The sequence below is a fragment of the Protopterus annectens genome, chromosome 6.part1 (assembly GCF_019279795.1).
Source record: "Protopterus annectens isolate FY-2018-M chromosome 6.part1, PAN1.0, whole genome shotgun sequence".
Lineage (NCBI taxonomy): Eukaryota > Metazoa > Chordata > Ceratodontiformes > Protopteridae > Protopterus > Protopterus annectens.
Genome location: NC_056738.1, coordinates 126,978,863 through 127,005,118, shown reverse-complemented (window position 1 = coordinate 127,005,118; position 26,256 = coordinate 126,978,863). Strand labels below are relative to the sequence as shown.

The window sequence follows — 26,256 nt, the reverse complement described above, 5'->3', positions numbered from 1 at the left end:
ATGCCAGCTAGGAGGAGTAAATGCAAGTGCAGTAGGCAGATTTCCATACAAGGGCTTGCATATCAAGTGTCTTTTTTTTTTTTTTTGCCAGGGCCCAGAACACGATCATAAATCTTGCTCTGTCATTCATTTATTCCAAAACCCTTAGGTCTAGGCTCTCTACTCTCAATGCTTTTCTCGAGATCTGTTGTCTTAAACACTTGGTCTGATCCAAGACGGCAGACTCCAGTTCCTTGGATGTTCCTCTGCAGCTGACAAAAAATTTTTTGGCCTCAAACAGATCTGAATTCCAGTGTTTCTGACTCTGATGTACCCACTGAGGTTTTCAGAACCCATGTTGCATCAGGCTACTTCTCAGTTTCCTGCTACCAAGACCCCCTCAGAGGCTGATATGACTCCTGAGGCCTTGCAGTCTGCCAGTAGATCTGAGGAACCATGTTTCATCTTTTTAGATGGACTGCGCAACGTCCCCCAAATTCTAGTTAGAGAAGAAATCCCTAGCTCTATAATCGAGGTCAGACATGGTTCTGAACCTCCACATCTTATCCACGCAGATGTCACACCAAAAAAGAAAAAAATAGAAGACTAAGGATGTAGCCTCCCCCTCAGCAGCTAGAAAGGAGGAGTGGATGGACTTCTCACAAGGGTTAGTCGCAGCTGTTATATCTTTGAAGCCTCCCTCCTTCAGGTATCCACAACCACAGGCTACTCCTCTTAAACCTTCAGTGGTTTCCTTTTCCTCTGATGAGGAGCAGGACTATGACCATTCTCTGGGACTATTCCTCTCAGCTGCATTCTCCAGACCAAATATCCTCCAATGAAGGGGACTCCCTTTCACCTTATTCCCATATAGGGGAGACTACACAGAACATGATGAAACATTTTGATTGGCACTCCACACAGATATGTGATGCTCAGAAGAGGTATTACACCCTCTTGGAGATGGGTACCCTCCCCCTCCTCCAGTCCCTCTTTCCTTGAGGTTTTCTAGGCTGCCTTTCAATCCTCATCTTCTGCACTGGTTTCTCAACCACCAGCTCATAAGAGACCAGATAGGTTTTACAAGGTTCCCAATGAGCTTAAATATCATTTAAGAACCCTGTGGCAGACCTTTTTGCAATAAGTCCTTCAAGATTCGGCCCAATGCTAATGCTCTACCTACTGAGAAAGATAGCAAGGCTATGGATAGATGCGGAAAGAAGGTTTGCACCTCTGCTACTCTTACCTTTAGGGCAATTGATTACCAGACTCAAATGATGTCTCTTCTTAACTGCTTAAAAAAGATATCTTGGATACTTCTACAGCAGACTCTAAGCAGCGGATGCAGAACTTAGTTTCACAGGCCACCCAGATTGCCAAACAGAGCATTAAGTGTTGGCCATAAGGCAATGTCCTTTAAGCACCCAGTCTGTTCAGAACTCTCCAAGACCAAGGTAAGACTATGAAAGACTGGAGGATCCTCACAAGTGGGCCTTGAACGGAAAGTTCTTCCACAACATCACACTTCTCTGTAACACTTCACAGATGGACCTCTTTTTTTTTTTTTTTTGAAGCACTCCCAGTACTAACCCATACTGAATAGCTGTCTGTCAATCATATTCCCACCTTCTTTTTCAATCCCCAAAACAGGAAGGGAAAGGATCTTACATGCTCTAAACGTACACAGGCAACTCAGATTTTACCTGGGCAAAAATAAATCCATCTGAAAGGCTGACCAGCTGTTTGTATTCGTTATGTCCTCTAAGCTGGGACAGACGGGCTCTAACCAAACTATTAAAGTCTGGATTTCAAAGCCTGTTTCTTTCTGCTACTCACACCATGGTAAGCCCTTACCTTCCTGTCCTAAAGCACATACCACTAGGGCAGTCAATTCTTATAGGTTCATAGGTAGGTACTAGGCTATTGGCCCTAGGGCCTATATAAGCCTAGCCAAAAAGGTACCCTGGCTTTCGCCACCCAAGAAAATTATTTTCCTGTGCCCTTGTTGAGCAGAGCCACAGAAGTGATCCCTGGGGTGAATTTCCTATTTCCCATCCAGTCATCAAGATTTTTCTTGAAGAGTGCTAATGAGGAGCTCTGTTTGACATAGATGGGTAGTCTGTTCCAGAGTATGGGAAGTCTCTGGGACAGGAATCTATCCTTCCAGCATGTTCTGTTTATTGTGGTGACAAGGTTTAGGTCCCTAGAGCGTGTAGCTCGGAGGGATTGGGATTTCTTTAAGTGGAACATGTCCAACAGCTCTGGGTTTGACATAGCTTTGTATGTTAGGCAAAGATCACCTCTGAGTAGGTAATATGCGACGGAGTAAAGCTGGAGTTTTTTGAGACAGTCTGCATAGGGCATCTGTTTGAGGCCAGTAATCCTCTTTGTGAGGTATTTCTGTGGCCTTTCCAGTTGTTGCAGAATGTCTTCTGAGGTACATACCAAAAGGGGCGTTGTACTCTATAATGGGTCTGGGTTGGGAGGATGGCCTAATGGTTAAGGTGTTTGCCTTATAAACACAAGGTACAGGGTTTGAGCCTCACAAGGGATAACTGGCTAGGCTTAAAATGGCTTACAAGGGCAGTTAGCCTAGTACTAACCTATGAACCTATGAATCTATAATGAGTGATGAGTAGAGGGGAACAATGACCTCTTTTTTTCTGGATGAGAAAACTTTTGTGATGAGATGAGCCATGTAGAAGGATTTCCTGACCACTGTGGTGATGTGATTATCAAAAGAGAGACTACTGTCCACCTGTGTCCCAAGGTCTCATCACATTTTCGGCGTTAAGTAGACTACCATCTATGTGGTAGTTCATGGGTACAGAGTTTTACCAAAGGGGATGACAATACACTTTTTGGCATTGAGCTTCAGGCCATGACTTTGACACCAGGTATCTGTCTCGGTGAGGCCCTTTTGTAGTATGTCCACATCGTTAGGAGTTTCGATTATGGCTCCTAGTTTGCAGTCATCTGCAAACTTTGTTAGCCAAAGACCTTCTGTGTTGGCCTGTACTTCAGAGAAGTAGATACCAAACAGGAGAGGACCCAGGACTGAACCCTGTGGTACTCCACTTGTCACTGGTCTGAAGTCGGATTTTGAGTCTGCTACTTTCACAGTGTGGTTTCTGTCCATGAGCCAGTTGGCAACACATCTTGTGACATAGGGATTTATACCTAGTTTAGTGAGCTTATCTATAATTCCAGAGTGGGGGATGGTGTTGAAAGCCTTGGCGAGATCTAGATAAGCTGTGTGAACCACTTTACCCCTTATCTATGGCTTTGGTGACTGCTTCAAAGAAGTCAGTCAGGTTTAGGAGACATGATCTGCTATTACAAATCCAAACTGGGTAGGGTCCAGAGTTTGGAGATTACCAATGTCTTTGTTTATGAGTTCCATGATATGTTCCATGGCCTTGCAGACCAGGCTCGTCAGGCTAATGGGGTGGTAGTTCCCAGGGTCCGTCGTGGCTCCCCCTTTATGGAGTTGGATAACAGTCGCGGTGCTCCATTCAGTGGGCACAAAGCCTGAGGTGAGGCTATGATTGAACATGGTACTTGGGTAGGGTGGCAGTTCATTCTGTAGTTCGTGTATACCGCAGCCTGGGATATTGCCAGGTCCCATGGATGCTGTGTTCTTGGCTTTGGAGAGTGTGTTTATTACCTGTGCAGCCGTGATTACAGGAACTTTGCATTTTTCTGGTATAGAGATGGGTCCTCTAGGAGGTGAGTGGGGGGTAAAGTTAGCACTGAACCTATCTGCCAGGATGTTGGCAATATCAGTTGGTTCTGTATATTTAGTGCCATTGTGCTATAACTCAGAGCAGATCAGAGTGTTGCCATTGGGATTCTTGACATAGCTATAGAATGCTTTGTGGTTGTTTTTAGAGTCAGTGGCAATTTTGTTTTCGTAACTAGCTTTGGAAGATTTTATGAGGGATCTCACCTTCTTACTGAGGTTGACCAGGGAGTTCCTCCAGTCATGGGATTTTACTCTTTTTTGCAACAGTTTCTTTCTTCTGTTGTAGAGTTTGTTTATGGCAGAGGACCACCAGATTGTCTTCCTTTTTTTGGAGGATAGCATCTTGGTTCTATTAGGGATAGCATGATCCATGCACTCGTGTAAGTGCTTATAAAGTGCATTTGTGTAGGATTCAGCAGTCGTACCTCTATTGTCCATCTGCATGGATGTCATGAAGTTTGCCACTTCTATCTTAAGAAGTGTGAAATTGGCTTTGGAGAAGTTTTTTACTGTGGTTTCCCTAATTGGTGGTGGGGGTGGGATGTGGATGTCTAGGGTGATTAGCTTGTGGTTGGATCTGACCAACGAGGGATTGACTTCTGGTGTGGAACACCGGTTGCCCATGTTGGTAATGACCAGGTCTAGGATATTGCTGCCACTGGTGGGGGTGTGAATAAGTTGATCCAAGGCGTTGGAATTTATGAATTCCAGAAAACGTTGAGCAAAAGAGTTGGTACATGAGTAGTTTTCCCAGTTAATGGTGGGGTAGTTGAAATCACCCATTATTAGGGTGTTGGGTTGTACCCTAATACTTTCCAGTGTATCAAGAAATGAGGAGTGGGAATCCTGGGGCATGATGGGGGGACTGTAGCAAGCTACAATTTGGATTGCGGTCTTGACCAGAATTAGTTGCACTTGGATAATCTCGGATGCATTATGCTGTGCAACTAGCCTGGAGGTGTGGATATCCTTAATGAATATGGACACGCCTCCACCTTTAGTGCTTCGTTCCGGGTTAGGTGGCCGAAAGGTGTGGCATGAATTATAGCCTGGTAATGCAGAGGTGCTCTCTGGAGCTTTGAACTAGGTCTGTGTCACTGCACAGATGTCGATATTCTCCATTTTAAGGAGTGCCTCGAGTGAGTGCATTTTGAGGTTTAGACTTCTAGCATTGAGTAGCATTACCCTCAGATTTGCTTGCTTGTACCTGTTACGGTGGGGAATTTGTCATTTGAATCTTGCCTAAAAAAGGCACTATAGGGGTGGCAAGAGCCTTAGCCAGTATCCGGAATCTCAAAGGTGACAGGTACAGGCCATCTCTGGAAAAGCATCGTGGTCTGTCGATCATGTCATCCCAGGCAAATACTGGATCCCCTTAGAATGACACCAGAAGCTTAGCCAATTGTTGAAGTCAGTCATTTTGTCCTTGTACTGTGGTATCATTCTGGGTGATGGCAGGATGCTACTCAGGGCTAGGGTCATACCTGCCAGGGCTACAAGATCGGAGAGCTACTCAGGGCTAGGGTCATACCTGCCTGGGCTACAAGATCGGAGAGCTCCTCCTTGTCTCTTTTTATGTAGTCCAGGGAGGTACGTCTCAGGTCATTCACACCAACATGGACAATGAAAGTGTCATATTTGTACTTGTGGTGGAGTGACTTGAGTGCGTGTGTTATGTGGCGGATCCTGGCACCTGACAGGCAGCTGACAGTAACTTTCTCCTTGTTTAGCCTGGTGAGTGGAACATCAGTGTGCCTGACTATAGAGTCACCTAGACTAGAGTGTTTGGTACGTTGTTATGCTGTATGGGCTGTGGTTGAGTGGCACACTGAGTTTGTGGACTGTGTGTCATTTGGGTTGTGTTGGGGGGTGGAGTTTGCTTGCGTTTCTGCTTTGGAGGTCCCTGATGCTTAGGCAGGTTTTTATTGAGAGCCTCCGCGAATGTAGGTGTGTGTTTTGTTTTTCTGTGTGTGTGTTTTGGTGGTGTAGGATTTGAGGGATTATGTGATGAGTGTGGTGTGGTACAAGTGTTTACCTTCTCCTCTTGACTGCCTAGTCCAGTCTTGGGTGAAGAGAGCTTTGCTTCCTGTTTGGCTATATAAGTTCATCTCTCACAGGTTGTAGTGTTGGGTGGTAGGAGGAGAGGGTTGTCTGTGTACATTAGGCAATTGCTGCATTGCCCCAAGATGCCCAGATTCATCAGGTAGAGAGGAGAAATCACCGGGAGCTGACCCTTAGACTTTGCTGGATAGGTGCTTATTTATTAAGTACTAAAAACTGCTTTCCTCTAGACAAGTGAGGAAAGTTGAGTGCCGTAGTAATTTGCAGCTTATTTAGTGCTTACAACGAGTTCTGAACAAGTGTGCTGAGTTCAAAGAAACAGATTTGAGTGCTGAAACTAAAAAACTGGCTAGTTCTAAGAAACAAAATTAATCTAGAAGGCTTCCCGCCAACACAGAAAGGCTTGGGGGCTCAGACGCCTACAAACAGTCTAGACCACTTACAGGAAAGGCAGGAAACAAGCTTAAATTTTTTTTTTTCTTCAGGAGCTTTCCACAAAGGAACATACTCCAGGTGTATCTTGGAGGCAGCCACTTGGTCCTCTGTACACATCTTTACCAAGCACTACAAAACTGATGCTTTCTCCAGGTCCAGGGCAGCCTTTGCTAAGTCAGTCCTGTCTGGACTGCTGGACAGCTCTTTTTCTCAGTAGCCAACTACTCTTCCTTCAGTTCTGGGAATCGCTGTTATGTCTGGAATTCTGCAACAGTGATTTCAGCCAGGGCACAGTACAGTTGTTTAAGAACTTACATAACAGAAGATGTCCAACTGATCAGTGTTGTAGTATCCCATCCCACCCTTCATCCCCTCTTCTCTTACTTCCAACTTCAGTTGTCTTTCCCCCTCTTGTAGTAGCATTTGCTTTCTTACATGGGTATGGGAGAGTTTTCTTACCAAGCCGAGCTACACCACTCCTGTCTGACCAGACACCTCTCTTAGTAGTCTTCAGGCGGCCGGTATGGAGATAGTCTGAGGATCCACACGTGTTACCGAATGCATATAATCTGAGGTCATGCATCAGACATATATCCTAGGGAAGGTAAAGCTTTGTTATCCCAGCTAGATGTCACCGGCGACAACCCATATGTCAGGAATACTGCAGCAGTGATCAGTTAGACATCTAGATGTTCTGTCTCACCCACCTGGGATGCCTCATTGAGGGCTGACCACATGGTTTATCCAATTTTAGTGATTACCAGAGATGCCAAGCTGACTTCCCCAGTCATTCAGATTTTATTCATCCATCCACAACCCCTTTTTCCCATTTTGCACATGGGGTCGGGTGTCACTTCAACAATGACAGTCATCTAGAACCAAGGTTTACACTGCCAGGTGACTAGTATGCCGCTGTAATTCTTCCACACCATACACTCACACCTATGGCCAATTTAGAGTGTCCTATCCATCTACTGCATGCCTTTGGAATGTGGGAGGAAACTGGAGCACCCAAAGGAAACCCACACGAACACAGGGAATTGTTTCACAAACATGATAATCGGACTCTGATAGTTGAAAAACTAACAGCCATTTCAAATTTCCATGTGGTCAGGATCAAACTTCCCTTGCTTTTTCGAAGATTTTCAAAGCCCTTTTGAAGGGCACCTTTCTTTTAGGATCTCCAATTAGGGATCCAGTTCTCTCATGAGATATTAATGTCATGCTACAGGCATTAACAAGGGGTCCCTTTGAGCCTGCTTCTTCAGTGGATCTTAAATTCCTGATTTTGAAAACAATATTTTTAGTGGAAATCATTTCAGCTAGGACGATTTTTGAGCTACAAGCTCTGTCTTGCAGACCTCCATATCTTGTGATCTAACCCACATTTCCTGCTGAAAGTGGGTTCTGAAACAAATTAGTCAGACAATCTACCAGTGTTGTTTCCTAATTTTTCAAACAAAAATATAATCTTCGTTTGATGGTATGTTCATCTTTAACTTAGGTTTTATTTGCATTGCATGAAGGATATCGGAAAATTAGACCAGCTCTTTATTTCCTACTCAAAGACCAAGTTGGGTCAGGGAGTATATAAAGTTACATTGTCCAGGTGGCTTTCCTACTATATATATTTTGTCTATGACAAAATGAGGTTAACTTTACCTAACAAATGAAAAGTTCATTCAAACAGAGCTGTGGCTTCTTCCACTGCTTTTTCGTTAGAGTTCCTATTGATGAGATTTGTACTGTGGCTAGTTTGTCTACAGTTCATACTTTTGTGTCACATTACAGGTTGGATGTAAAGTCTAGGCTCCACCATAGTGAAGAATATTCTTCCATGAGACTGCCCAGCAGCTTCAGGTATCTTGGGCATCTGTTCCAACTGTTGAATCGGACAGAAAAGACCACATCGGATAAAAAGTTATGTACTTACCATAACTCTAGATCAGGGTTGTCTTGATCTATCCAGTTTAGTGTTCTCTTCATCCATCCCACATCCTAGATTGTCACTTTTCAACCTCCTAGTTGATCTGTTGGACCTGACCAGGGGCCTTTTCTTTGTTGTTACCCATATCCTTTGGTCAAGCAAATTTAGGTTGTTAGGACTACATTAATCTTTGAGGTGTGTGTGTGTGTGTGTGTGTGTGTGTGTGTGTGTGTGTGTGTGTGTGCCTGTAAGTAAGCAAACTTGATCCGAGGTAATCAGGGGACCTGAGGGATAAAGGGTAGGGAAGGAGTCAGAGCCTTCAATCCGAAGTTCTTGAAAAAAGCTCCAAGGTTGGAACCGATAACCCAACTGTTAAACTGGAAGGAACAAAACAAAACAGAACTAGTGTTACAGTAAGTACATAATTTTAGTTTTTGGTCCATTCTATTTTCTGAGTTGACCACCCCAATCTTTCTAATTAGAGAAACTCTCTAGGGTGTCTTACCCAGGCTACAGATCGTTTCATAATGGTTTGCTGAAAATCCTCCCTCTTCTAGCTTTCCTGTAAGATACTTTCAAATGGTTTTGTCAGCTTTCAGTGGTAGTTCTGATACTGTAGTTCAACTGCCTAACCCAGACCACTGCATTTCTTTGGAGATAATACAACGCCCCTTCTAAGCTCACAAAACTTTGCCTGTTGTACTCCCTGCTTTGTGTTTACATTTTAGGTTTCCTTTTGTTCTGTAATATGTAAGTTTATCTTCTTGGCTGCCCAGCTATAGCCGTCTTTGTGTAGACTTCACCAGCATTTGTGGCTACAATCTAAAAGTGACCTAATGAGCAGTGCACTTGAGTAACTTGATTACCTCGCACTACTTCATTGGCTACTGCTAAATATGGTAGCTGCTAAATAAAGCTGAGGTCTTATCACCATACAAACAGTTCAGGTTGCCTTATTTAAACAGTGCTTCTTCTTTATGAAATATTTTCTGCTATTATATTTTGTCCGCATGTCATATTTTCTACTGTTATTTTATTGCACTTTCCCCACTCACTTGCATAACATGTATACCTGCTATTTTCTATTGTGATAGATTTCTCTGTGGTCACTCTGGTCTGGGCTGATACAAAACTGTTGTAGGTTATCCATGTTTTTCTTGCTTAAATTTAGTTCCTGCTTATGTACCATTTACAGTGCTAAATAAATTTTGACAATATAAAATAAAACAAATGCCTTTGTAATTTTCTGTGCTAAGTGACTGCCTTTAATGATTCCTTGTTTGTTTTGGTGTTCTTATGTCATAGAGTATGCCTGTTCATTGTTTCAGCACTGTGTAATCATTGAATATTGTCTGTACAGTGCTGGTTTGTGAGTCAATGTTGCTTAAAAGACTTGCTATATTTTATTAATTTTCTTTATGCATGTAATTTTCTGCTTCCACATGCTTAATGTATAATTGAGTTATTTTGTTGGCTTCCGTCTAAGCTTTACCTGTACTACTGTCCTCTATATTATTATTATATTGGTTAGTGTTAAGTTCATATGTCCTAGTTAGTGTTCATGCCTTAAGGCTTTTAGTGAACACTTATTCCATAAGCGATGAATCATATACCTGATTTCCCATCCATTCATCAAGTTTATTTTTGAATCCGCCTAAATAAGAGAGAGAAACATATATAACATGGTAACTTGTTTCAGATTATTGGAATATTCTGGGTAATATATGATGCCTTTACTGTTATTCCAAACACATTCATCTGGAGCGTTTCTCCCAGGGCTTCTGCTGAAAATAGGCTCTGTCCTAGTTGGACTTTCCCGGTCAACAAATGTTAAATAAATTCTATACATTGAAACCTTGTGCTTACAATTGGAATGTTTGAGTTCTAGTACTCCTTTAAAACCTGTAAATTTAATATTGTTTGTAAAATATCATTCCCAAATGCACTATAGGCCAAATTTAATTTCCCTCGGAATAGACAATAGTGAATTGTAAAAAGGCCTAATTGTCTACACCTGTCTTCCTAGCTTAAGTTAGATAAATATTTTATTTTTTTCCATAAACCTTCTTTATACTGACCCAGGTTTGTTCAACTATCCAGCCTTAAAAGAACTAAACGCAATATTATATTCCAGTATTGATCTAATAAATAATTTATTTAGCTCTGTAAGATATTGTGCGTGTCTCAAGGTGATATTTTTCAGTAGTAATCATATTTGTCTTGTAGCTGTAAATACTACTGACACCACATTTGGAAGTAATTATTATGGCCAAGTCATTGTATTCTATTATTTCTGATAATGTGGCACCATTCAATAACAGTGGTTCTTTAAATATATAACAACAAACTAAAACAATGAGTGAGAAGGTCACTGAAAAGCCAATCAGTAAAAACAAAATGAAAACTCTAGCAAAGCTAGAACTTCCACTGAGTGACCTCCCAAACCTCTTGTATCAGAGGCACATGGGATATATGCAAATGATCCTTATGAACATCAGGTGTTTCAGTTCATTGGAGATTCTAAATGCCCATGATTTGTTTCATCGTTTTACTGGACAATTTCTGGCAATTGTTTGGGATATTTTTGCAGTGACCCTAATGATGGACATCAACTGGGTGTAACAGCCCTGTGTTTCTAATGCTTAGTCAAACACTCTGCTTGTGCTGTGCTGACAAGGTCATAAGGCCGAAATATGCATATCCACAGATAGTGGGGTTTGGCTTTATTGGCCTGAAATTGTCCAGTAAAACGACAAAACAAGTCATGGGCATTCAAAAACACCAATGAGCTGAAACACTTGAAGTTCATAAGAATCATTTGCATATATCCCATGTGCCTCTGATACAAGAGGTTTGGGAGGTCACTCAGTGGAAGTTCTAGCTTTGCTAGAGTTTTCATTTTGTTTTTACTGATTAGCTTTAGAAGTATGTAACTTGTGCACTCATTTTGGAGCTGAAAAAAGACTCATTTCAGCATTTTAATGTATGACAAAAAAAGTATGATCCATGGGTGCCATTTGAAAAGGGTTGCTCATACTCTGTCCAGAGATTTTGAAAGTAACCAGTAAATCAGATTCTTGCATCTTGTTGGAATGCAAAGTTCAAATTATCTGGTGATTATAAATTAAACAGGATGCAGGGACTTTGGAGTTGTGGTACCTTGTAAATGCATGCCTTTTTAATGGCAATTGATACTAGAGAAAAATAAAATTCATGAAATGATTGTACTTTGACAATGAGATTATACTGCCTGGTGCCAGTTAGATTTAAAGCTTTTATTTTCAGAATGACTCTGGGAAATATGAAGAAACATGATTGTCATTGCCTTCTGTAAAAAGAAAAGGTAATTAATAACCATGCAAAGTTTATAACATGGCCATCTGTTGGTTATTCTGACGTTAAGTGTAATTGTGTGAATATTATTTTTAACTTACTTTTTAAGGCATGCCTCTTTAATGAGTGATCCTGCGTTGTCGATATTTGATACGAGTACAAATGAAGCTTGCTTGAACCTTTAATGAAACAGAGGAAAGTGAGGCTGGTTAGCTTAACTTATAAGATGGTAGGGATGATTTTAAGATGTGATGTATATATGCTGATAAGGACTAACAGTGTTAAAGGGAGGGGAGGAGTACAGGGTGAGAGTTTTTCCGCATTAAGCCGACTTAGTGCAACAAGCCATGTATTATTGAGTACTGACTGAGGGTTATAGACTAAAGGTTGAGAAGCACCAAATAAGATGAGGATGCCTGTATTTGGTTGCAGCTGGTCCAGTGATAAGAGTATTGTTTGTACTGCTGTTTATAATTATGTTATTGAAGTGTTTGAACTTGATTAATTTTGAGAGCAAGATTCTAAATGATTATAAAAAGTTGATTGATAGGATGATACCAGGCTTTAAATATTGCACTTATTTGAGGGTTGGTAATTAATTGTGAGGGACTGTGAGATGGTGTCAGGGGATTGGTTTGCAAATAGGTGAGCAGTATACGGTGATTAATTTATCAGCTGATCACATCTATTCTTGCTTCTTTGGTATATGTGCATATGCTGAGGACATCAATTATGTAAATGTTCACAGTTTGTAATAAGAAGTTGATTAGGAGTGCCTGTTTGACCTCCCTGGTATACCTGACTTTGGCACCACTGTTTTAAAGAGAATAGTAAGCCATAAATGATGCTGGAGTAATATAATGCTACTAATATAATATCTTTGCTGGTTGTTGTCGTGATTAGTGGTGGTGATTTTTTTAACAGATACTAATGGTTCAAAATGAGGTTTGTGTTCTGTACTTTTTCAAGAGCATTATAAGTTAATGACATGTCTTGTGCTTAAAAAAAAAAAGTAGAATTTGATCTTTGTAGATGTCTTTCTGATTTTTTTTCTGTGACAAGAAAACCTGTTTTAGTCTTAATGGATCTTGTCAAAGTCCTTGCAGAAAGGTTGCTGGTACTTTGTCAAAAGCCCACCCAGTGTTCTTACCTGCTCTTTAAAATATTTGTCCACTATTCAACTTCACATTATAGACAGGACCTGTCCGTCTCTCGCAATGTCTGACTTCGATGTGCAGTCTTCCAAAACATTCTTTAAGTTTTCTTCTATTTCCATTACAGTTGTGTTATACTGCTCTTTATTCTGTTTTACAAGCAAATATCTGCTGCACTAGCCACTTTGAATGAAGATGCCATAATTATGTGTAGTGATTACTCTTTAGATTTGAGGAAAAATATATACCTTGTGTCTGCAGCTTGACTGTTTTTGTAATCTGCTGTAGCTGATTCCACGCTGCTGATGCCAGTTTTGTAGCATGCAGATTGCATTTATATAATGATATTTTGCTGAGCATGCACTCTGGAAAAAAAATATTCATTTATATCTTTATTGTAACTGTGATGCCCCCACTCTGGGCTAGTAATCAAGGAGCCTGAATCCTCACCACTGGCACTGGAGAGGGATATTCAGTTGGAACAAAAATGGATTCATCCAGTATTTCCAGATGCAGCTGTCTGCATTAAGCACAGTTTCCATTAAGAGCACACAGGGAACACAGTCTCTCTGTCTCCTTCCAGGTCCCCAATCAGAGACTTCCCACTAGCACAGCTATAGAGTTGAAACCTCAACTGAGTGTCTAAGTGAAGTTCTCCACCACTCTCTCTGTGGAACCAGTGCTTCTTTCCCCTGGTCCTAGCAGCTGACACACACACACACAACATACACACACCTGGGAGAAGCTGTCAAAAATTTACTAGCTATGCCCCTTCTGCCCAGGCTATAAGGTAGTTACACTGCTACCAGACACAATAAAGCCAGCTACTCCAAGGCTCTTACAAGGGTACACAATTATAGTGAGTGAAATTAATATTAATACAAATGGTAGTGTTTGGCCAGTGTGGTAAGGCTGCTTCCAGGAGTGGCCAGAGCTGTCACCAGATATATATATATATATATATATATATATATATATATATATATATAGATATATATGTGTTCTCCGAGATTAAAATATTCTCTAAAAGACCACTCATAGTGAAAAGTTTAAATATATTTAACAATAAGTAAAAGAACATGAAAATACTAAATATCTATTTACAGTAAACACCAGAGTTTCATCACAGGAAATATTAAAAATAACACAGGTGGACAGGTTCACACAGTTACAGAAAAAAACAATACTTAACTAATGTCACTATATTTTCCTGACTGATGTAAAGGATTATTATTCCCCAGTTACTTACTAGAGCAAGGCAAGATGAAGTTGGTGAGAGATCCTTCTTTGCCAGGTTACAAAAATGGAGTGCTCTGAGACTTCAAATCTTGCCTAGTATTAAAATATCATTTTAGTGATGGATTACAGAATAAGAGAATGAAAAACCACAAACTTTGTAATCCACAATGTGACACCAGTAAACGATAAAAACACAGCTTTATTCTAAAATCCAAATGGAAAAAAATTTCACAATGATCAAGTCAGAAAAGACCAAGCAGCAATTGCACACACTGAATAAAAATGTTTACGTTAAGCGCTTTCATCCCCACCTTAGGGACTTCCTCAGAACTATTTACAAAAATTAATCCCAGCATTCTTATAGCATTCCACTTAAACAGAACTTACACAATGAAGCAACAATAATTTGTAAATGTAAAATTCAAATGTCCACTAACAATATATCACAAAAATACTAATGACATAAAAATAAATATATATACATTTTAAATACTAAAATTAATTGTTCAGGACATACCAGTAAAGTTAAAAAACATATATATTTTTCATTTTCAAATAGCTAATATTCACTGCTTCATTAATACCCAGGTGTCTAGTAGCATCCAAAATTAATTTCCACTTCAATTCACAAATTTCAAGGGCCTCCCTGGGTACATTTCCTTGTTTATTTGCTTTTAATTGCTGTAAAATTAAAAATTTAAAGGCATGACTAGGGAATTCCACTATGTCTACTAAGGGCATTAGAATCCTTTTTGTGTCTAATATCTAATGTCTGCTCATCGATCCTTGCCCTAAACTTCCTACAAGTTTTCCCCACATAAAAAACTGCACCTGAGGTACACTTCGCCAGGTAGACTACATTTTCACTTTGACAATTGAACCCCCCCCCCCCCAATATACAATGCCTTACCATTCAAAATAAATTTGTCTGAAGTGGTTAAAATCAAAAAGCATTGTGGGCACATACCGCATTTTACATTCCCAACATTTTTGAAGGTGTGTATATATATATATATATATATATATATATATATATATATATATATATATATATATATATATATATTTTTTTTTTCTTTTTCTTTTACCCACCTGTTCCATGATGCTTTTCAAACATCTATCCCTTCTAAATGTAAATTTTGTTTTTTAATAGTTATTAAACAACCTAGCTACATTCTTATCTAAAGACAACAAATCCCAATTTTTCTAAATGATTTTACACATCGATTGTGAATCCTTATTAAATGTTGTAATAAAATTATATCCAATGGAAAAATATATATGGTTTTTAACTTTATTGGTATGTCCTGAACAATTAATTTTAGTATTTAAAATGTGTGTGTGTATATATATATATATATATATATATATATATATATATATATATATATATATATATATATATTTTATATTTTTTATGCCATTAGTATTTTTGTGATATATTGTTAGTGGACATTTGAATTTTACATTTACAAATTATTGTTGCTTCATAGTGTAAGTTCCCTTTAAGTGGAATGCTATAAGAATGCTGGGATTAATTTTTGTGAATAGCTCTGAGGAAGTCCCTAAGGTGGGGATGAAAGAGCTTAACGTAAATGTTTTTTATTCAGTGTGTGCAATTGCTGCTTGGTCTTTTCTGACTTGATCATTGTGGAATTTTTTCCATTTGGATTTTGGAATAAAGCTGTGTTTTTATAATTTACTGGTGTCACATTATGGATTACATGGATTACAGAATGACATCACATACATCTGGTCATCTGAGTTCTGGTTCCCATACCCCCCCCCCCCCTTGGCTAGAAGCTGTCAGGATTTAGCACATATTTGTCAATAATGCACACACACACACACACACACACACAGCCTTGCTAAGATCTGCTGCATCTTCTGGACTTCATAAAATAATTTCAAACCTTCACCCTTCATCCTTCCAGAGTAGCAATTAGTTTACTCCAAAGACAACACAGGAATCTTCCTAGTATGGATTTTTAAACTCTGGCTGCATTGAGAACATTAAGATACAATCTTTATGGCCTAAGCCAGGTAATTTCATTTCAAACTATTTTTGAAGTTTGAGATTAGCCTCTTCTCTTCCAGTATCGTATGTTAAAACATATACATTTAAACAGGTACAGTAATGCATGTGTATTTATTTTTCTGTTCAGCAGGGCACACTATCACAAGCATCAGTACAAATCAGTTTGATATGCAAATGACATATAATTCTTTACAAAATTCCAGCTAGCTGTGCTGGCATATGTTACACATCCACTGTCCTACTTCGCCTGGCATAGCTAGAAATACCTCACATTGTGACCATATCATTGCATATATAGTCATCTGTTTTCAGTGTTATAAATAAATTATACACAAAGACACTGGAATACTCCTTTAAAATGACTAGACATTTTAATAGAAATTCTCAAATTATATAATACCTTTAAAAGAAAAAAGATTTTTGGGTTTTGCTTTTATTCAACAAAGGTGCCAACCGGGATGCAATTTTATATATTTTTGTATCGCTACAGGAGAAAGATAAGAGTTTATCTGTGCTAAGGTGAATTGGATACAATGTCAGATAACGATAGCTTATTTGCCTCCAGACATAAAGATGAATATTTTAGGTTTAGTTAAACATAAATCTTAATATTGCATGGTAAGTGACCAAAAAGATATTTTAGTAGATCCAACTTAAAAAAATATTTAAAACCAGTATTGCACAGCATTTGTGTTCTTTCCTTGTTCAAACATCTCTAAAACTGGTGCTAGTAAAACTTACTCAGCATGTAACTTGTTTCCTGGTTCAAACAACGTTTAGGACAGCACAAAGAAATAAGTTTCTAATGGATGAAACATCTTAACCTGTCCTCATTTCTTGATACACTGGAAAGTATTAGGGTACAACCCAACACCCTAATAATGGGCGATTTCAACTACCCCACCATTAACTGGGAAAACTACTCATGTACCAACTCTTTTGCTCAACGTTTTCTAGAATTCATAAATTCCAACGCCTTGGATCAACTTATTCACACCCCCACCAGGGGCAGCAATATCCTAGACCTGGTCATTACCAACATAGGAAACCGGTGTGCCACACCAGAGGTCAATTCCTCGTTGGTCAGATCCGACCACAAGCTAATCAGCTTAGACATCCACATCCCACCCCCAGCCCCAATTAGGGAAACAATTGTAAAAAACTTCTCAAAAGCCACCTTCACACTTCTTAAGACAGAAGTGGCAAACTTCATGACACCCATGCAGACGGACAATAGAGGTATGACTACCAAATCCTACACAAATGCACTTTATAAGCACTTACACGAGTGCATGGATCATGCTATCCCTAATAGAACCAAGATGTTATCCTCCACAAAAAGGAAGCCAATCTGGTGATCCTCTGCCATAAACAAACTCTACAATAGAAGAAAGAAACTGTTGCAAAAAAGAGTAAAATCCCATGACTGGAGGAACTCACTGGTCAACCTCAGTGAGAAGCTGAGATCCCTCATAAAATCCTCCAAAGCTAGTTACGAAAACAAAATTGCCACTGACTCTAAAGACAACCACAAAGCATTCTATAGCTATGTCAAGAATCTAAATGGGAACACTCAGATCTGCTCTGAGTTACAGCATAATGGCACTAAATATACAGAACCAACTGATATTGCCAACATCCTAGCAGATAGGTTCAGTGCTAACTTTACCCCCCTCGAGGGCCCATCTCTATACCAGAAGAATGCAAAGTTCCTATAATCACGACTGCACAGGTAAAAAAAGCACACTCTCCAAAGCCAAGAACACAGCATCCATGGGACCTGACAATATCCCAGGCTGCGTTCTACATGAATTACAGAATGAACTGGCACCCTACCTAAGTACCATGTTCAATCATAGCCTCACCTCAGGCTTTGTACCCACTGAATGGCGCACTGCGAAAGTTATCTCACTCCACAAAGGGGGAGCCACGACGGACCCCGGGAACTACAGCCCCATTAGCCTGACGAGCCTGGTCTGCAAGGCCATGGAACGTATCATCGTGGAACTCATAAACAAAGACATTGGTAATCTCCAAACTCTGGACCCTACTCAGTTTGGATTTGTAAAAGGCAGATCATGTCTCCTAAACCTGATTGACTTTGAAGCAGTCACCAAAGCCATAGATGAGGGTAAAATGGTTCACACAGCTTATGTAGATCTCGCTAAGGCTTTCGACACCATCCCCCACTCTGGAATTATAGATAAGCTCACTAAACTAGGTATAAATCCCTGTGTCACAAGATGGGTTGCCAACTGGCTCACGGACAGAACCCACACTGTGAAAGTAGCGGATTCCAAATCCGACATCAGACCAGTGACAAGTGGAGTACCACAGGGTTCAGTCCTGGGTCCTCTCCTGTTTGGTATCTACTTCTCTGAAGTGCAGGCCAACACAGAAGGTCTTTGGCTAACAAAGTTTGCAGATGACTGCAAACTAGGAGCCATAATCGAAACTCCTAACGATGTGGACAAACTACAAAAGGGCCTCACTGAGACAGATACCTGGTGTCAAAGCCATGGCCTGAAGCTCAATGCCAAAAAGTGTATTGTCATCCCCTTTGGTAAAACTCTGTACCCATGAACTACCACATAGCTGGTAGTCTACTTAATGCCGAAAATGTGATGAGACCTTGGGACACAGGTGGACAGTAGTCTCTCCTTTGATAATCACATCGCCACAGAGGTCAGGAAATCCTTCTACGTGGCTCATCTCATTCACCAAAGGATTCTCATCCAGAAAAAAGAGGCCATTGTTCCCCTCTACTCATCACTCATTAGACCCATTATAGAGTACAATGCCCCTTTTGGTATGTACCTCACAAGACATCTACAACAACTGGAAAGACAACAGAAATACCTCACAAAGAGGATTACTGGCCTCAAACAGATGCCCTATGCAGACCATCTCAAAAAACTACAGCTTTACTCCATCGCATATCGCCTACTTAGAGGCGATCTCTGCCTAAAATACAAAGCTATGTCAAACCCAGAGCTGTTGGACATGCTCCACTTAAAGAAATCCCAATCCGTCTGAGCTACACGCTCTAGGGACCTTAACCTTGTCACCACAATAAACAGAACATGCTGGAGGGATAGATTCCTGTCCCAGAGACTTCCCATACTCTGGAACAGACTACCTATCTATGTCAAACAGAGCTCCTCATTAGCACTCTTCAAGAAAAATCTTGATGATTGGATGGGAAATGGGAAATTCACCCCGAGGATCACTTCTGTGGCTCTGCTTGACAGGGGCACAGGAAAATAATTTTCTTGGGTGGCGAAAGCCAGGGTACATTTTTTGGCTAGGCTTGTATGGGCCCTAGGGCCGATAGCCTAGTACCTACCTATGAACATCAGGGTTAAAGGTCAGGCCAATATCCATTGTCTAGACTGAAATAAGATTATTAGCTGGCATATGATGTACCACACACATACTGATGCTTGAAGACTTGGAGAAAAGAAAACAGAAGACAGAGGCTGGTTTGGGGCCTGTAGGAAGTATTTGCCACAGAAATCTGCTATTCTGAATCTCCTGTTATGGTAGGCATGTAGCATAGCTATTGTTTCATTCTTTGATTAAATGATAGAAGTGGAGCTACTAACTAAATTGCTTGAGATGGAATTTTGTTTGTAAAAGAGAGCAAGAAACATGTAATTGTTTAACTGTACCTTAAATGCCACACTTGATATTAAAACATTTGAATTTCTTTCATTTTTAGATTGAAGTGTTGAACAAGCACTTGTTTCTGACATCTAAACCAATGATGTATTTAGTGAACCTGTCAGAAAAAGATTATATTAGAAAGAAAAACAAATGGTAAGTTGTCCTTTCACTGGCTCTCAAATGTGGATGGAAATAGTACTTTTGATGAAAATGTGGTTACCTTTACAAGGTAACTTTTATAAACTACTTTACTGTATTTTTTCTTGCCATTGTTCAAAGTAAATTGTATAACTTCTTACAGATGACATACTGTACCAACTGTTGTGAAGTTTACATACCTTAAGGAAACAATAACACACTGGTTAAGTACTGGGCCTACAGAACCAGAGATATGAGTTTGAATTCATTTAGCCCCTTGTGTGTACTGTTAAGACCTTTTAGTAATACACCACCTTTGTTTTTCCAGCTTCCCTGAAAAATGCATTGTTAGTCTCAGAGTGGCCACCTACTCAGGAGCATTTAACTTGTTATCATTTATGTGGTGTGGAATGTCATGCCTCTAGCATCCTACACACATCTTACATTCCAGATCATTTCTGAAATATAAACTTAAAAAGCATAAGACAAGTAAATGTAAACATTTTATGAAGAATAAAAGCTATTAAATCTGTATAAATAGTAATGATATCAGTAAGAGGTATTCTTTACAGTGATAATAGTCAGTGCAGTCATAGTCTTTCTAAAAATACTATTAACTAAGAAATAACCGACGATATCTGTGTGGTATATTAAGATTTACCCACGGGTGATGTGGTTTAATCACGAGGGCAAAGCCCAAGTGATTAAATAAAGCCAGTTGTGGGTAAATCTTAATATACCATACCACAGAGTTGGTTATTGCTATGATACAATTACATTATTTAAGAAAAAACACTTTCTTTTCCTAAATAATGTCTTTGTATAACGGAGCAGTGCTATCCTTCCGCAGCTAGTGTATATCCTGTTGCTTTTTTTAATGTACTGAGCATGCTTATGGGACTTGTGTTCCCATGCATACCCAGTACATCAGTGCTTTGGAAAGGAAGCAACAGAGAAAAGAAGGTCTCCGTTGCTCTTTTTCTTTTTCTTTTTTTTTTTTTTAATTAAAAAAAATGTTTCGGGCAGTTTAGGAGTAGGAGAGAGACAGAATGGAGGAAATACAAGGAAAATCAGAATAAATAAAAGTTGCAGTATATAGCAATGGAAAAAAGTCCAAGCGACCGGTCCTTTTTCCATTGGTATATGCTAGGATTTACAACGGGCATGCTGATCGGGCTGACCAGTCAGCGTGCTCGTTTTGGAATATTAATGACCAGTCATTGCATATTATAGTATAACACACACGAACCCCAAATTGTTTTTTTCTAAATTTTCACAAATGTTCATATCTTGAAAACTGTACAACCTAGACATATATTGTTAGAATATTTTTAACCAAATATAAGCTTTCACATGACAACAACAGATTCCTCTATAATGCATGTTTATTGAAATATTTACTGAAATATGAAAACATGTTTAATTATATAATAATACAAATACTGGATATCTCTCAAGATGTGCAATGTACAGTGCAAATATTAAAGACAGTTTTCTTCAACATCATCTAAGGTTTACCCAGTGTCATTCAACAGTTTGTGAGTCACTTGGTTTTTGAAGTAATACATATGGGAATATTGCTTATTTTCATAATTACTAACAAACAGCTAGTAGTATTTTCAGTATAGTGTGATATAAACATGCATTTCCAGTGAATTGTCCTGTCTCCTGCATTGTTTTCACACCATACACCCTCAATAAAATGTAGGTCTCTCAGTTATGAAAATATGAATATAAATATGAAATTATAAGTAAGTGACGAAGATTAATTTCTGCATTGCAAGACATCCTAGAATAACAATCTTGGTGTGATTTTGTTAATAACTCTTTGCCCTACAAGGTAGTGAGCATTCTGCAACTACCCTGTGCTGATTTCAAAGCTGCTGAGAGAGGCTACAAAACTAAGTGTCATTTTTCAATTTATTGTGCCTTATACTGCACTTGTATTTTATTAACTGTGCTGTTTTATTAACTTGCATTAAATCTGCACTGTATTTTTTTCAATATTAAACTGTTTAACTGAATGTGAACTGCTCTGCTGTTATATTTAAGCACGCATCTGTTCTCTTGTGTTAAATTGACCTAAACAGAGTTTAAATATCTTTAGCATAGTCTGGTTACAGGTTTTGCTGCATCCAGATCTGTTTGTGTGATTCCTCTGTTTCCTGCTATGCCATGTTGAGTTGGCTGGGGCCTACCTGCACTTAGTGGGAGTAAGTGAACTGGTTGGAACTGGTCAGGCATAAGGTGTTTAGCCAAGAGCTCAGGGACAAGGGATGATTGGTCAATTCCAGTGTTTCTATTTTACTTTTGTTTTTGTGGTACTTAAACCCCGCGTTTGCACAGGTTTGCAATTGTTTGTGTGTTACGCACCACCGCTGCACTGTTGTAACCCTTTGCAAGGTATCTCAGCTGCATTTTTTCCCTTACCAGTACTCTTAGTAAGGCCCTCCCTTGCAGCTGCTGTATTGATTTTGTTCAGCCCTACTCACACCTATTGGTACTCTCCTCAGATAGTAGCAACTCTACTATCCCTAACCTCTCTTCCACAGATTCTGACAACCATGGCTGAACAATTTCCCATGGTTTCTCCTCCTAGTCTGGTTGATATGGGCATCCTGAGACAGTGTAGCAACTACCTCAAGTACACGGACAACCCTCTACTACTACTACCACCTAGGAACACAATATGTGAGAGATGCAATTACATTAAGAACCTAGAATCCTTGCTGTCTCAATCACAAGCCAGTACATCTGGCACTGAGAAGGTTGTCTGCTCAAACACCACACCTATATAACACACTCCCACATATGCGGAGGTTCTCCATAAAAACACCTTAACAAAAGACACATCGGAGGCAAAAACACATACGCACATCACAACTAACACCACCAAAGACCACACATAGTACATATGCCTATGTCTCACAGCCTGTAAGGCCCAGCCACAAACCCAACATACTAGTCATAGGAGACTCTATTGTGAGACACAAAGATGTGCCCCTCACCAAGCTAGAAAAGTTGCTTGTCAGGTGCTAGAGTCTGCCATATCACACACACAGTCAAGTCTTTCGACAACAGGTACTGTTTTGAGTCTGTCATAGTCCATGTTGGTGTGAATGACTTGAGATGTACCTCTCTGGACTATATGAAGAGAGACATGATTGAACTCACTGAATGTGTGTCCCAGGCAGGTATGTCCCTAGCCTTAAGCAGCATCCTACCGTCACCCAGAATGATGCCTCAATACAAACAGAAAATGATTGACTTTAACAGTTGGCTTAGTTTCTGGTGTCATTCCAAGGTGATCCAGTACCTGACAGCCTGGAAGGACATTATTGACAGACCACAATGCTTTGCCAGAGATGCTTTCATCTGTCTCCCCTGGCCTTCAGGTTTCTGGCAAAGGCTCTTGCCTCCCCCAAAGTGGCTTTTTAGTCATGAGGACAGATTTACCAACATGAAAAATTCTTCTAAACAAAATTTAAAGGTAATGCTGCTAAATGCTAAGAGTCATAACGTGAAACTGCACTCATTGCCAACAGTCATCGCCCTGGAAGATGCTGACATTTGTGCAGTCACTGAAATTTGGTTCAAAGCTGCGGAGAGCACCCTAACCTTACCAGGTTACTTGTCATACCATACTTCCAGACCCCAAACAGAGGTCTACAAAGCCAAAGGAGGTGGAGTTTCAATATTTATCAAAGACATACACACCTCCAGGCTGGTCAAACAGTATGACACACAGGAGAGACACTCCAGATGCAGTTAATTTTTGACAAAACACCTATTCAAATCATAGCTAGCTAGAGACCCCAACCATGACTCTGGATGCCTACTCCACCTATCTAGATGTACTTGAATCCCTAAAGATTCAACCCTCTACCCTGATCCTGGGCAACTTTAACTACCCAGTCATAGAGTGGAAGACTTATTCTAGCCCAAACATAAATGCCCAGAGATTCCTCAACTTCTTCAATGCCAATGCATTGGATCAGCTGGTTGACACCCCTGCAAGAGGTGAAAATATCCTGGACCTGGTACTAACCAATATGAGTAGCCACTGTAGCACCCCTGCAGTGTCATCCTCCTTGGTAAGATCTGACCATGAAGTGATCACTTTTAAAGTCACCATCTCCCCTGACCAACCCCCTTGCCAGGCTCAAACAAAAACTTTTCCAAAGCTGACTACAACCTCCTGAGACCAGGTATAAGCAGCTTCACAGACACTGTCCCTTCAGTTGGAACTAGTACTAATTGTCCAAGCCTGCACTAAAAAACTATATGAGCACCTACATACCTGCATGGACTCAGCAGTAGCTGAACCAAATCATCTTCCTCAAGGAAGAGCAAACCTGTCTGGTGGACAGCAGCAGTAAACAAACTCTATAGTAAAAGTCAAAAATTAGTATCCAGGACTAGGAAGGTGCAGCTGCCAAGTTGGAAGCAATCGCTTCTTTGTCTGAGCAAGCAAATAAGGTCACTGGTGAAATCCTCTGAGACTAACTTCGAGTCCTCCTTCACATACATCCGCAATCTCAAAGGTAACACCCAAATCTGCTCCGAACTTGTGGTCAAGAACACCACATACACAAACTCCGTAGATATAGCCAACCTGTTGGCAGGTTCAGTAGAAACTCTCCCCACCCAAATCAGTAAACCAGGATATCCCCAGCACCTGCTCCCCCCCCCACTTCGTTACCAAGTAGCAGGTCTTTAATGCCCTCTCAAAATGCAGAAAATACAGCCTCCGTGAAACCTGACAACATCCATGGTTGCATCCTACATGAACTCAGGCAAGAGCTCTCAGCACCATTAGGCACCCTGTTCAGTCAAAGCCTGAGCACCAGCTTCATCCCAGCCAAATGGAGGCCAGCACTGTTATCCCTCTACACAAAGGTGGAGCATCCACTGACCCAGGCAGTTCATCCACCTATCTAGCCTGATCTGCAATGCCATGGAACACATTACCATGTATGTTATAAACAAGGACAATGGCAACCTCCAAACACTTGGCCCCACACAGTTTGGTTTTGTCAAAGGGAGATCTTGCCTGATAAACTTGGTTGACTTCTTCAAAACAGTCACCAAAGCCTTGGAGGAGGGGAAGATGGTGCACACTGCCTACCTTGACCTGGGTAAAGCCTTCGACAGTGTTCCCCACTTGGGCATAATAGATAAACTCTCCCAGCTAGGCATCAACCCGTATGTTACCAGATGGGTATCTAACTGGCTCACTGATAGAACCCACTCAGTCAGAATAAGGGAAGCCATCTCTAGTAGTAGACTCGTAACGAGTGTTGTACTCCCAGGATCGGTCTTGGGGCCTCTACTGTTTGGGATATACTTTTGTGAGGTGCAAGCCAAAACCAGTGTTGTGTGGCTGACCAAGTTTATAGATTGACTGCAAGCTGGGCGCTGTCTTAAATTCCACTAGTGATGTGAACATCCTCCAAGAGGGCCTTAACCAAACTAATGACTGGGTGCCAGAAGCATGGCCTCAGACTGAATGCCAAGAAATGCCCTTTGGGGAAAATGACATTCCCATTAATTATCGCATTAATAACGTACTAAGCATGCATTCGGTCATGCGGGACTTGGGCACCCAGGTTGATAGCAACCTGTCTTTTGACCACCAGTTTGCCTCCGTTGTATGGAAGGCTTTTTCTACAAGATCCACCTCATAAGTAAGGGTATTTCATCAAGGAACAAGGAGATCATAACATCCCTGTACTCCTCCCTTATGAGACCCATTATCAAATACAGTTCCCCCTTTGGCATGTACCTTGCCAAGCATATGCAGCAGCTGGAGAGACCACAGCGGTTCCTAACCAGGAAACTCTAGAGTCTCAAACATCTGTCCTATACAGATAAACTAGAAGCCCTGTCCCTCTACTCAGTCTCGTACAGACTGCTCAAAGGTGGCCTGTGTCTGGCATACAAGGCTGTCTCATACCCATCCTTGATGGAGTTGCTGCATATCCAAAAGTCAAACTCCAGTCATGCAACCTGTAAGCAAGGCCTCAACCTTGTCTGTGACATTAATACAACTTGTTGGTGGGATAGATTTCTGTCCCAAAGACTCCTCCATCTGTGGAATAGACTTCCTCACCATGTCAAGCAGAGTACCTCACTAACCCTCTTTAAGAGAAATCTGGATGACTGGGTGGGAAACAGAAAATACACCCTTGGGATCCCACCTGTGTCCCTGCTGGACAGGGAAAACAGGTGCTGACTTTGTGGGAACAAGGGTGAAATTCTTGGCTAGGCTTATAAGGGTGTCCAGGCCAATAGCCTAATATCGTCCTAAGAACCTATGAACCTTTCTAATATTGCCAGTTATTAGCTGGTTAGCTGGCAAGTCACTTAGTTAAAGAAGTCACACCCCCAAACATTTCTGTAGGCTGTAAGGAGGAGTGGGTTGAACTGTAAGTACATAAAAATGGCGTTTTAGGCTTGATTGAGTTAAGTAGTACTTCATACAGTTTTCTTTATATCATTTCTAATAAAGAAATGATCATAGTAGGGTAGGAAGACCTGT

At 40.4% G+C, this 26,256-nt stretch overlaps 1 protein-coding gene across 1 annotated transcript in view; it reads left to right on the top strand.

Annotated features, from left to right (window-relative positions):
* OLA1 (Obg like ATPase 1) overlaps positions 1 to 26,256 on the top strand; it is a 1,233,063-nt gene that overhangs the window by 798,177 nt on the left and 408,630 nt on the right. The window contains exon 5 of the mRNA XM_044075354.1: positions 19,633 to 19,730. Coding sequence (XP_043931289.1) covers positions 19,633 to 19,730 — 98 coding nt within the window. The remainder of the gene's footprint in view (positions 1 to 19,632; positions 19,731 to 26,256) is intronic.